Raw genomic sequence first — 13,024 nt, forward strand, 5'->3', positions numbered from 1 at the left:
CGAGCTTTTCTAAATTCCCACCAAACAAAGCTCTGAAACTGCATTATGTATCTTCTATGATTGACTCCAATCTCCCTCACGGTAATTTTGACAAAGAGAACCTTCCCTTGCACCTCTCCTTGATGAACCCTCCAAATCGTCACTCGGGCATTAGATGAGAAACCCTGAAAAGAAAATCTAGAACGGGACTGAGATTTAATCTTCTCCAGCAGTGCAGCGTATATTGATGCAGCATTACATAACAATGTGTTTTGCTGAACTGCATTAGTCTCTGTCCCAGCTTGTATTGGAGCATCATTAAGCATTTCAATCAAAAACCAAGAAGGAGCCAATGAAGACTTATTACTCTGCAAAAACATGTTCTTGAAGATGACATGAAACTGCTGGCAAACTCTCTTTGCCACAGTTTGTAACTCCTCTGCTAAATCTTCTCGAAACTGATTAAATGTGTGTTGCATCCTTTCTTGAATTCTAGTGTTGGCAACGATTACTTTGGTTTCACACAAGCTGATCGAAGTGCTAATCTTTAGCATGTTTATATTTGATTCTCTTATCTCTACCATCACTAATCTTTTTCACATTGTTACACTAGGTGCATATTGCTGATGGGATCGAATTCATTAGAGATATAACAAACTCTGAAACTCCTTCTGAGGAAACATCAAACACTGTGTCTAAACCACAATCGACTAGCTCAAATGGGGATTCCGCAACTTATACTGTCAAAGGCGGAACTTGTCCTGACATTCTGATTATAGATGTGGATTCAGCAGATTCAAGGTAAGCACAAGGCCAAGTATTATTACATTTACGTGGATTTTTTCACATTAATTTGCTGACTTATCTTGTTTGATCTCGGTATTTCTTCTTTCGGTTAAACGTGCTCTCCCTCAGCACGGTCTTTTCGTAGTGAACTTGGTCTCAAGGTCACAATCCGCCAAAGACATGGTAGTATCAAGAATGAAAAAGGTAAAACAAATGTGATTCAATCAATCATTGTAAAATCTCTCTGGATATTTTCACAATCTGATCTGATACTGTGACACAACAACCAGGGTTTGGTCACGAGTTTGTAATTGATCTCTTTTTGTTTAGTTTTGTTCAAGGTTTTCGATCACTTGTTCGGCCTGCAACTAGAAGAGGAAGATGACGTAAACGTGGTGCTCTTTGGGCTTTGCTCTGAAACCGTAATCAGCGAGAGCGATATTCCAGAATCTGCAGTAATACTGGAAGGGTTGCTCAAGTGCCACCATTTCAACATTTGTAAATATTTTGCATGTATGTAACCAAGATATGTTAAGCACAGTTTTAGTTAGTTAGGTTTAATGGTTAACCTAATGGTATTCAATCGCGGCCTATTATGGATTTGCCATCTCTGTTGAATAGGTTTTCAGGTTCCATCAAACTAAACTTGTGTTTGTCATTGTTAAAAAGAACATATCTTGTACTCTTATGCGCTTGCCATTGTTGAAGAACAGAGCTTTTGTTCTTATGTGTTTCTCATTGCTAAAGAGGTGAGCTTCTACTCTTAATCTCCTTTGTTGTGAATCAGGTCGAAAGCTATGGGAGCGGCGTGGATGTAAGGTCTCGAACCTGCAGATACAAAATTAGTTCTGAAACTTTAATTTTTTTTTTTTTTTTAACGCTTTCTCCTACAGAGCATATACGTAGCATGCAAGTTTAGCTTTAGCAAAAAGAATTGATGAAACAGTGCTGAAGATACACCCTCCGAGAAAACTAATAAAATCATGAACAGATAAAAGATTTGGCGATATGCTGCAAGCTTTTTTAATCCAAGACCAAAAAGAGCTTAATTCCATTTGAGTCTATTATATGAAATCGTAAACTGAGTGGGAGATTCACAAACTTGTGATCTTGTTATTACAACAGTAAGTAAAAGAACATCTGTCTTGAAAGCTTGATCTTCACGCAACTCCTCTGCCATCTGCTTATCTGTTGTAGTAAACAACTTGTTAGAAATAGTTTTTGACTACAAAACTTAAAAGACTACATAGATATAGAGACAGACAACTTACACCGAGATAAGAGAAAATCCAGTTTCGTTCTCTCCCAAAGTTAACTCCATACATCCTCATCAATACTTCATCAAAGTGTGTAGTAAACAACTTGTTAGAATAGTTTTGACTAGAAAACTTAAAAAGACTACATACATAAGAGACAGACAACTTACACCGTCAGAATTTGCAGTTTGGTTCTTTTCAGTTCTGAGATTCTTCCCAAAGTTAAGTCCATACATCCCAAGGTGTCTCACCAATGCTTCATCAAGTGTGTACACAACCCCTGTGTTCTCTAGATGTCTCACCAAGGCTGAAGCTGATTTCATGTCCTCATGCTTTAAGCAGCCACTTAGGAAGCATATGATCACGGTATCATCGATCAATCTATCATCAATAGCAGCCATTTCCACGATCGTTTCTAACGCAGTGGACACTAAACCAACATCGACAGTCATCCAAACGATTGCTCTAACTATCTTTGGGTCAAGGGGAAGTCCATAATGTTCCATTAACGACTTAATACTCTTTGCCCCCTTACTAACGTACCAAGTATTCTCCGTTTCAAAACTCTTGGTTCTAAGAGCGTCTATCAACCCAAAAATGTTGTCTTTACTAGGGGAACCTAATCTTATAATCATACCAAATGCAGCATGTGCTTCTTTATAGCACTTGAATGCAAAAGCATGCACCATTGCATTGAGGGACTTGTAGAGGAAACCCCTTGGAATGATTTGGAGTACATTCCTGACGCATTGTTGATTTCGATCCATCTCCCTACCATACAGTGTGATGAGGTTTCTATGATTTTGGGTTTCTATACCTAACTTAATCGTTAAGCCATGAAGGGTCGCTGCTGTATGTACGCCACCATATACAAAGTGAAGTTTATCAAAGAGTTCAGAAACCGCCTGTAGCAATAGCATCAATCGGGGAACAGGTTTTGAAGACTTTGTGTGAATTTCATGCATCAGGATCTCTCTGAAATTAAAAACAGAGTTGATTGTGAAACACATTTTAAGCAACAAATGGTATTAGATGCAAACTATATTAACAATAATCCATATATAGGAAGATGTTACTCACAAGATATCGACTTTGCTGAAGTAGTTGGGATGACGCTCGATGAGACTTCTACGAAAGAGGTATTCAAAACCCAACTTAATGGCTAAGCACATAAGCGGCCGTCCTGTAGTCAGTAAGTCTTCTTTTTCAATAGAAACATCAAAGAGTAGGGAAGCCGACGTTAGCGAATAGGACAGTCGTAGATGATCACGTTCCGGTGGCAACACTGCGCAAATTTTTAGCATCTCCATCTCACTGATATTAAAATAAAGTTGATTGTGAAACACAGTCACATGAGAACAGGTAGGTTTAACCAACAGATTTAAACAAGTAGGAGAAGATGATGAAGATGAACTCACAGGATCTGGACTTTGGTGAGGTAGCTGGGATAACGATTGATGAGACTTCTACGAAAGAGGGATTCAAAACCCAACTTAATGGCTAAGCACATAAGCTGCCCTCCTGTAGACAGTATGTCTTTTTTTTCAATAGAAACAGGAAAGCGTAGGGAAGCAAACGATAGCAAATAGGACAGTCGTAGAAAATCATGTTCCGGTGGCACCACTGCGCAAATTTGTAGCATCTCCATCTCACTGATATTAAAATAAAGTTGATTGTGAAACACAGTCACATGAGAACAGGTAGATTTAACCAACAGATTTAAACAAGTAGGAGAAGATGATGAACTCACAGGATCTGGACTCTGGTGACAGCTACCTCAGGCAGTGAAGCTAATTCATCATAAGGATAAGTAAGTGACATAAAACCCAACTTCATGCTCAGGCAGTGAAGCTGTTTCATGCTCCGTTCAGCTTCAGCCAGGTCGTCGTATCTAATATACTGACCAAGATGCACTTCAAAGAGTTTGGAAAGAGACTCAAGCAAGAAGCAGATGTCCTTGGACGTCTTTTGCATCACCATTAATTCCCTAGCATACATTGTGATGAGACTTTTGTGAAAATGGGACTGATGAAGACCTAGCGTAATGCTCTGGCAATGGAGCTGATGTCCTGTAGTCACGGTTCCGTATTCAATTTGGTCTCGAAAGAGTCTGGAAACCGAAAGAAGCAATAGACTTTTCGGGCTAGGATCTATTGGAGTTGGAGACTCGGCGTAAATCTTACGCATCAGTATTTCACTGAAATTAAAACAGAGATTATTGTAAAACGAGGTCACATGTCAAAGATGCAAAGCATTAAGAACAAAACCAAAAAGAAATACTCACTGTGGCCCGGTAGAAATCAACGAGGCAAGCGATCTGACACGGAGTTCTCTCAAACGGAGAAGTTTCCCGAAGACGGAAGAAACCTATATATAAGGCAAACCAAACAAGTATTCAAATTAAGGCCCATACCATTTTTAATTATATACGGAAATTAGAAATAAGAAAAAATTATGAAATTGAAAACTTATGGACAGTCGAATCATGAAAGAACAATCGAACAATCATCAGATATTACATAAGAGAGTGAAACATGCATCTCTGAGAACCAAAAAAATAAATCATAGAGTGAAACATGCATCTGAGAACCATGGTTGAAGAACAACCGAACAATCATCTCAGATCGGTAACTAATTAAAGATGATGAAGGTTCTAAAAAAAAATAAAAATCATAGAGTGCATGCATATCAGGACCATATCTTTGATGAACAATCGAACAATCATCTCGATCGGGAACTAGATGAAGAAACAGATAGCTAATGAACATAACAATCGAATCGAATCATCTCGGATAAGCTAAAGTAAACTAAGAAGACGACAAATCAAACGATCGCTAATGAATGATTGAATCAGAAGAAGAAGAAGAAGCAAAAAAAAAAAAAAAAAAAGAAAAAAAACAAGCTAAGAACACGAACATTCATCTTTTTGGTTTTGCAAAGCTGAGAGAACAGAGAGGATTTGGAAGGATTGATGAGAAATAAAGGATTTTATGGAAGATGATCAGTACTGCGTTGCGTTGTTGCTTTTATGCATGGGTTGGCGAGAAATCGGTTATTCCGTACACTCTCTCTCTCTCCCCCCGGTTTATGGGGGCCACTAGATTTTGTTTTGGTGGCACTACACTACTAGATTAATAATGATTACGAAAAAAAAAAACTATAAACATTATAAATGAAAATGGAACCTATTTATTAACGGAACGACGTTGCTCTTTTTTGTTGTTGTTCTTGTCATCTTGTGCTGATACAAGACTGCGTGAGGGTTAAACAGTAAATTGTAAGGACTGAGTACAAATACGATGATGCCACGCAGCACATGAGCGAGAAAAAGATCACAGCATTAGGGAGAGAGGACGCATGATCGGAGATGGAGAAGAAAACAGACGTTTATTTGCCAGCTGCTAAATATAATTTATATAATAATAATAATAGAGGAAAAAAAATATTGGCGTGGCTATGAAGCCAGATCAATGAGGCCTTCAATTTTTAACTTACTTTGACAAGATAATTAATATGTACAAGGGAGATTAATACGGGTAATATAATAGTATATTTCATTTGTTACTATTATATATAGATACTTTGTTTACTTCATGCCTGCTATATACACTTTCTAGTGTCGACTTTTGTTTCTTATATATAAAAGAACAAGAATAGATGAACAATTTAAAGTAATTAATTACAAAAAGGTATTAAAATTTCCTTTTGAAACTTTTCTACTGATTTAGAATGCATTTATTGCTGGCGTTTATGAAAGAGGTCTTCTATCTATTACTATTTATTTGGAGTATATATATTTTTGGAAAGACGCACATGTGGTTTAAATTTAAAAAAAAAAAAAAAAAAATAGAAAAACCGGTGACAAAATGATATTCTCTCTGTCTCACAAACATTGAAGTTTAGCATTTTACACAGATATTAAAGACAGAAAAAATATATGATTAATTTATTATTTATTGTTTTTCTGATGATTTTTTTTTATTTTATTTATGACAATTTCATGATTTCTTTTTCTAATACTTTTTCACTTTCACACCTTCCCACTTTTACACTCCATACACTCTACAACATCAGTAATCATTAAAACAAAAATTTATTAAAAATATTCAAAACATCAATCTTTGTGATACAAAGAAAATTCTCTAAAACTTCAATTTTTGTGAGACAAAGAGAGTAAGATTTTAACTCATCAGAAATTATTTATGGATGAAAGACTCGGATTTATGAGAGTCATCCTGATTCTGATAGTGGAGTTTTATGTTTTGATGATATATTGTTTATATTAACATCATCCCTTCAGAATATTAAGGAATCATATATAATGCATGAAAACAAATTAAACATCATCACTCCATTCAAGGATCAATTCTCCTTTATATATATCATCTTCACGTCCGTACCATTCTCCTCTCTCATCAGGTCAACCAGCCATTCCGGCGTCGGCCCCCTCTCTTTTTCCAACCATCTTTCTTTCTTTTACCGTTTTGTTGGAAACTACTAGTCCACGCTTCTTGGTCTCTACATGGCACAAGCTTGGAGAACAAGCATCACGTTTTAGGGTATTCTCACTCATCAATCATCATCTTCTGTCGTTTAATTTGCCCGAGCTGGAGCTCATATCTCTCTCTCTCTCTCTCTCTCCCTCTCTCTCTCTCTCTCTCTCTCTCTCTCTCTCTCTCTCTCTCTCTCTCTCTCTCTCTCTCTCTCTCTCTCTCTCGTGTTATCCTTCACACTAGGAAAGAGCTTCAGTCGATGTTTCTACTTCTTCCTCGTAGCTAGCTAAAAAGTCATCTATCTAACCGTTCTCTCCGTCGCTACCTACAGATAAAATATCAAACGATCTTTTCTGTCGCTTCAAAAGCTCCATCGAAATGATCGTTACCTGTCACCATCGTTATCAAAGATAGATACAAGAGGCAAAGAGGTCAGCGGCAGAGAGAGGACTTATATAGTCTAAATCTGATTGTCTCACCAGGACAGATATGTACACAAGACTATTTGAATCCAGATATATATATATATATATATATATATATATATATATCACTGAATCCTATTTGATGAATCCGTAAACCCAGATACGTAGTACAAAGCAGGAGGGGTTTCCATAAAGGTTTGACGTTGGTTTTAATCTTGTGCCAAATTTCAAATCTAACGCGGCGTACGTAGCCTTTATATATAAGAGCAAGTCAAACAAGTTTATAAAGTAAAGAATAAGACAACAAAAGATCTTAAATAAAAGACTGCAACATTCTTTTCAAACAATGGCCAGTGTCGTGTTCTGAGTTTTATGGACAACAAAAGCTGTCTTCATTCTCTGCACAACATGCGGTAGTGTATTGAGGTTTTCTTCATTAATGGATTTGAGCACGCAACTCTCCAGTCTCCATCTCGCTAACAGCTTCAGGCCTGATCTTCTGGAGCTTTGTACGTAGTCTCAAATTTGTCTTGACACACCATGCATCAGTGATCTGAAAACGGGGGCATCGACGCAGTTGCTTATCTCTTCTTGCTTTCTTCTTCTGTCAAAGCATTCATATGCACATCTTATATAAGAGAAGGTATGAACACACACTCATATGAAGAGGAGGATTTGATGAGCTCGCGACAAATAGATATTCCTGGAGCTGGAGGGTGAAATTGATGTGATCTTGGATAGGAGAAAGCTGAGCCTGAGTGATGTAGCGGGTTTTACAATCTTGATGGGCCTTATCCGGTGTTTGCGTGCCCATCAAGCAAGGGTCGGTGTTTGGTTTTATTGTTTCGATTTCTTCGTTTGATAGGATAATCTTTGTTTCCTTTGGCCTTTATCTTCTTCATTTAGGATCAAGTTTCGTGAGTCTCTCTACACAACTCGTGACCTCTCATCTCTATCCCTTCCATTTCCATCTCACTCGTTGTTCCATCGTTACCACACTCTGTTTTCTCCCCCAAACCAGAGCACCGCTTCTTACCGCCAACGTTTCGTCAACCTCTCCCCTCCGCATCACTGAGCAGCTGCTAATACTTCCTAAAGCTTTCTAGTTAGCCTATCCGTTTACGATTTGCTCCTCCGTCGCAGCGATGTGATCCATTGTCTCTCTCGCTCCCTTCGTCTGTTTCGATTTTAGGGGTTAGGAGGGTTTTAGTAGCTGTTCTGGTTAAATTTCTCTAAACCAATCTGCTATCTCACCTGAACTAATTTCATAAACCGGAATTTACAGTATTTTGGGAAAACCTTGAAAATCCTTGACCGGTTCGGATAACTATATTTGATTATCGTAAACTACAAGTAAGATGATTCTACCTAAAGAGAAGATATTGGGTTAACCTAGTTTTGCACTTTGACCTGTTCAATTCAGAATTTGATATATATGTTCTTAGGAAGTTAAAATCTTTGCATTAGAATCAAAGGTTACCACCAATGTATAAACAAATTATGCAAGTCCAATTAAGTAACGGGAAACCACCACAGTCCACAGAGATGGGGAAACAGCCATCAGTGACTATGAACTAACTTCATGGGTCTCTCCATATATCAATATATGTTACAGAGACTTTATCATCATACCAACGTTTTGGCTTTATCTTTCGTTAGTCTTCTTGAAACATAGATTTTATCAGCAGCAATATACGAGAGATTGAAAGCATGAGTTGACGATGTTGGAGTCTTCTTCACAGGAGCCCATATATCAGCACCATTGGTTTGAGCAACCCCTGTTGTATACTCCAATGGAACAAGACATAACCCTCTGCTTCTTAGGCTGTTCTCTCCCTGCTCCTCCTAGTTACAACCACCAACAAAAAAATTCAGATCACAGATTATGAATTAGCAATCTGAGTAAAAAAGGGGATCGCAGATTCTGTTCACCTGCGTATTAGTGGGTGTTGTTGCTTGCAGATATGGAGCGCTTAGAACCTGTACAGATAATAATTACGTGAAGTCAATGTTGTATCAGAGGAGAGGAATGAACTGAAACATGTTTTTTGGTCGAAATATCGAACAAACCTTGACTTGTTCTTGAAGAAACTGAATGTATTGCATTCCCTCTAGTAGAACTGATGCGGTGTCCGTCTGAAGAGATATATATAGAGACTTGAACATGACTAGAGAAGACCAAGAACGTGTAAGAGAGATCATGTAGACCAAATTGTACCTTTCCGTAAGGGGAAACTAGTTGCTGAAGAGCTGTAATACGTTCTCCCAACTTGTCCTTCCTTTCCTGTTTTCAACACAAAAGTCTTGGCTCAGCAATGTTCTCATGGCAAACAAGCAAACAAAACACGATTGCTCAGTCTACTGCAGAGGCAGAATACATGGCGATGTGTGCATCAACAAATCAATCAGTATGGTTAAGGCGGTTACTAGAACAGCTAAAATTCACAACTCAAGAGGGAGTCCCTATCTACTGTGATAGTCAGTCAGCGATTGCCATAGGAAAGAATCCGGTTCAGCATAGAAGGACCAAACACATTCAGATCAAGTATCATGTTGTCAGAGAATCAGAGAGGAATGGAGATATCAAACTGGAATATTGCAAAAGCGAAGAACAACTAGCAGACATCTTTACCAAAGCATTGGGAAGACAAAACTTTGAAAGGATTCGAGACAAGCTTGGTTTGAGTAACAAAATGGCAAGAGGGAGTGTTGACTGATGCCTATTTTGTACCCAAACCAAACTAAAAGAATCAGAGAAACCAAGTGAAGAAGCTAGTAGTTGCAGGTTAACAAGGTTGGTAAAAGTAATGATCAAACTTTTGTATTAGGTATGAAACTAAACTGATCTAGAGGTAAGCTTATCTACTTAAGTGTCTTTGTTGAGTGTGCAAGAGAATAAGCATGGTGTGTGTCAGAGAGTTGTTAGTTTCTTTTGATTATAAGTATGTATGAAAAACAATGTTGTAAAATAAGAAAATATGATTGAAGTTTAAAAGAAAGAAGTTTCTCTTACTCTCTGTTCTTATCTCAGAAATTAAAATAGTCTACAAAGTTCAACATACAACCACCAACAAAAAAATTCAGATCACAGATTATGAATTAGCAATCTGAGTAAAAAAGGGGATCGCAGATTCTGTTCACCTGCGTATTAGTGGGTGTTGTTGCTTGCAGATATGGAGCGCTTAGAACCTGTACAGATAATAATTACGTGAAGTCAGTGTTGTATCAGAGGAGAGGAATGAACTGAAACATGTTTTTTGGTCGAAATATCGAACAAACCTTGACTTGTTCTTGAAGAAACTGAATGTATTGCATTCCCTCTAGTAGAACTGATGCGGTGTCCGTCTGAAGAGATATATATAGAGACTTGAACATGACTAGAGAAGACCAAGAACGTGTAAGAGAGATCATGTAGACCAAATTGTACCTTTCCGTAAGGGGAAACTAGTTGCTGAAGAGCTGTAATACGTTCTCCCAACTTGTCCTTCCTTTCCTGTTTTCAACACAAAAGTTTCAAGATTCATTAGCACGATGTTCCAGGTATGACAGGGAGCTTTAAGTAATTCTTATTTTGAACATTGAGAGTACTATAATAAGACCTTGGTAGATAAAGAGAGACCGGACTTGTGTCGTTCAATGCTGTTTTCTTCAAGAGAGCATACATTGCGCTTGTTCTCCATCATCATCCCTGCCGAGTCTCTAGAGTATTCCCTTCCTTGTAGTCCCAACGAAAAGAAAAAACAAAAGATTGGTTCTTCGACACAAGAAACCGGTTTATTTGCTGCCCTCTTAAAAGGAATATGTAGTGATGAAAGCTTATTCTTATGGCAAGTTGCAGAAAAAACATAAGATGACAACTCAACAACTTGTTTTTTTGTAGCGTCACAAGGACAAATATATACGCCTTGATGTACTTTTCAAAACAGATAAACAAATCAGTGTTTTGGTTTTAACATCAAATTTAGATGTAAAACTACAAAAGAGATGCAACTCTAGGTTTGGACCAACCAATGCATTGGATGAAGATACGACTTTGGATTAGAAAATTTAGACCAATGGTCAAACAAAAGTAGATATTGGTCAAGAGTTTATTATCCAGCTTAAAGTATTATCTAAAGTTTAGTAGCACAATCATAGATGATTAAAATATGATATCATACTTTTGCTTCCATACGGCGACAAATACAATTGTTATAATGCATGATATGCTTACTCAAGAAACTAGGGAATTGTCTCAATTTAATGAGTAGAACTGTCCTATAGACAAGATTCAAAGCTAGCGAACTTGAAATAGAAAACCCCACAAGAAGATTGAGAGAACAAAAGAAAGTGATCCACAATAAAGTGATTTAGACTTTTTAAGTACTAGCTAGTTTGTCACTAAGGCAAAATTGAATAGAAGTGTGGAACAAAAACAGAGTAATGAAAGAAAAAGAAAAAAAGAACTTACAGAGAGAGAAGAGACTCAGCATTTGCAATAATAACCAACCAGAACTAGACAAAACTCTGAAAGTCCTTGGTTCTAAAGCTTTGGTCACACTTTTTGGTTTTTAAACCAAGGCACAAAACACGATGAAACACATAAACGAGGATCTTGGTTTCTCTCTAGTCTGTACCTACGTATATACTCTCTCTTTCTTTCTTGTCTTCAGGTCTTGAAGAAGGACATAAATGATAGCCGGAGCTCCAACGGTGGTGACGCGAATCCAGAGGTTTGCGCTTTGGATTAAAACGTCGTCGTAACTAAAAGGGTCGTGAGAGAAAGAGAAAAAAAAAAAAAAAAAAGGAGTTTTATGTAGAGAAGAAAGCAAAGAGAAAGAGAAGAGAGGACTACGTTTCATTTTCATATGTCTTCTTCTTTATTTTTTGTTTTTTCCTTTCGTCTTCTTCTTTAATTTTTCATTAAATATTGATTTCTTGTGAGACAAAAAAATACTTACTAGGAAAAGGTAACTATATCAATAATAATTCTAAAATCTAATAATACCAATAATTCTCCACAAGAGAGTATTGTGGAGAAAAAGTAAATATATGCAGTAATTTTTAATTTGACAATTACAAATAATCATGGAAGTTTTAGTTTCCTTAGTAATATGTTAAAACATGACAGATTGACAGCTAATGTACAACCAATGGAGAGAGGGGTCCTTTTACCAGTCTCAGATAGAAGTCGCTTTTATTATTTTTCATCATAAATATATGGGGTGTTTGTCCATATGGGCCTTTGTGCAGCCAAAACTTTCAAATTGGGTATTTTTACCCGTACTTATAGGATTAGGCTTTTCTGATGGGCAAAATGACGAGTATACCCTCCTTGCGAAATGAGACTGTAGTTTCTTCTCTTCCACTCCCGAACAAAACACTTCTTCCATCACCACCATTTCAGATGTCCGATGAAACCAATGAATTGAATTATTTGTGTTTTGAATAAAGAAAATTAAACCCTAAAGAAATTATATCTAATGAACCCAAAGGTTCCAATTATAAACACTAATCTAATCAAACCTTCCAACTTGTCTTCAAATCTAAATTAAACTTGAAAATTATATGTTTACAATCAATAAATCTTAAAAAATTGCAGCAAGAATCCAAGCCATCCAACTGAAGCGTTAACGGCGATGATGTGACCATCAGGCAGAACTCACTGTCGTCCTCACTGGGCAAACCGTCGTGATCAATCATCATCGGATCTCATTTACAGTGTCGTCTTCTTCGTCTCGTTTCCTCATCACCACCATATCTCATCATCTTCACCACCATCGTTCACTGGATTTCATCATCATCGCCAGATCTAATTATCTTCACCACTATCGTTCACCGGATCTAATTATTTTCTTGTGAGACAAAAAAAATACTACAATTGTCCAATTAGTTTTATCTTCCACGCCGGACCCACGCGGTTTCTGAATTTGTTGTTTCTTTCCTTTGTCGCAAACTTGTTTCTTCTTTGTCTTCGCGGCGACCAGAATTTGTTTTAGTGTTTTTCAAACAATCAGTCTTACGTACTTAGTTACCAAATCGGCCAATTTAAAAGTACTTTTGTTTCCTATTTTTACTATGTTACAACCATACTATTAATTAACTT

General features: G+C 37.2%; 2 protein-coding genes across 2 annotated transcripts; both read right to left on the reverse strand.

Moving 5' to 3' along the window:
- Positions 1-1,774: 1,774 nt before the first annotated feature.
- LOC147940879 (uncharacterized) lies at positions 1,775-6,913 on the reverse strand. The gene is made up of 8 exons (XM_087458301.1): positions 6,860-6,913; positions 4,306-4,388; positions 3,772-4,218; positions 3,440-3,673; positions 3,102-3,335; positions 2,192-2,996; positions 2,037-2,101; positions 1,775-1,953 (listed from the first exon to the last, which is right to left on the reverse strand). Exons 1-7 carry the CDS (start codon positions 6,911-6,913, stop codon positions 2,096-2,098), a joined length of 1,863 nt encoding a protein of 620 aa, XP_087314427.1. The 3' UTR covers positions 1,775-1,953; positions 2,037-2,095.
- A 1,467-nt stretch (positions 6,914-8,380) lies between these two features.
- Positions 8,381-11,818, reverse strand: LOC147940880 (transcription factor bHLH154-like). Its single transcript, XM_087460340.1, has 9 exons — positions 11,390-11,818; positions 10,539-10,654; positions 10,367-10,432; positions 10,219-10,284; positions 10,081-10,128; positions 9,158-9,223; positions 9,010-9,075; positions 8,872-8,919; positions 8,381-8,784 (listed from the first exon to the last, which is right to left on the reverse strand). Exons 2-9 carry the CDS (start codon positions 10,623-10,625, stop codon positions 8,566-8,568), a joined length of 666 nt encoding a protein of 221 aa, XP_087316466.1. The 5' UTR covers positions 10,626-10,654; positions 11,390-11,818; the 3' UTR covers positions 8,381-8,565.
- Positions 11,819-13,024: the final 1,206 nt, after the last annotated feature.

The sequence above is a fragment of the Camelina sativa genome, chromosome 7 (assembly GCF_030686135.1).
Source record: "Camelina sativa cultivar CO46 ecotype springtype chromosome 7, ASM3068613v1".
NCBI lineage: Eukaryota > Viridiplantae > Streptophyta > Magnoliopsida > Brassicales > Brassicaceae > Camelina > Camelina sativa.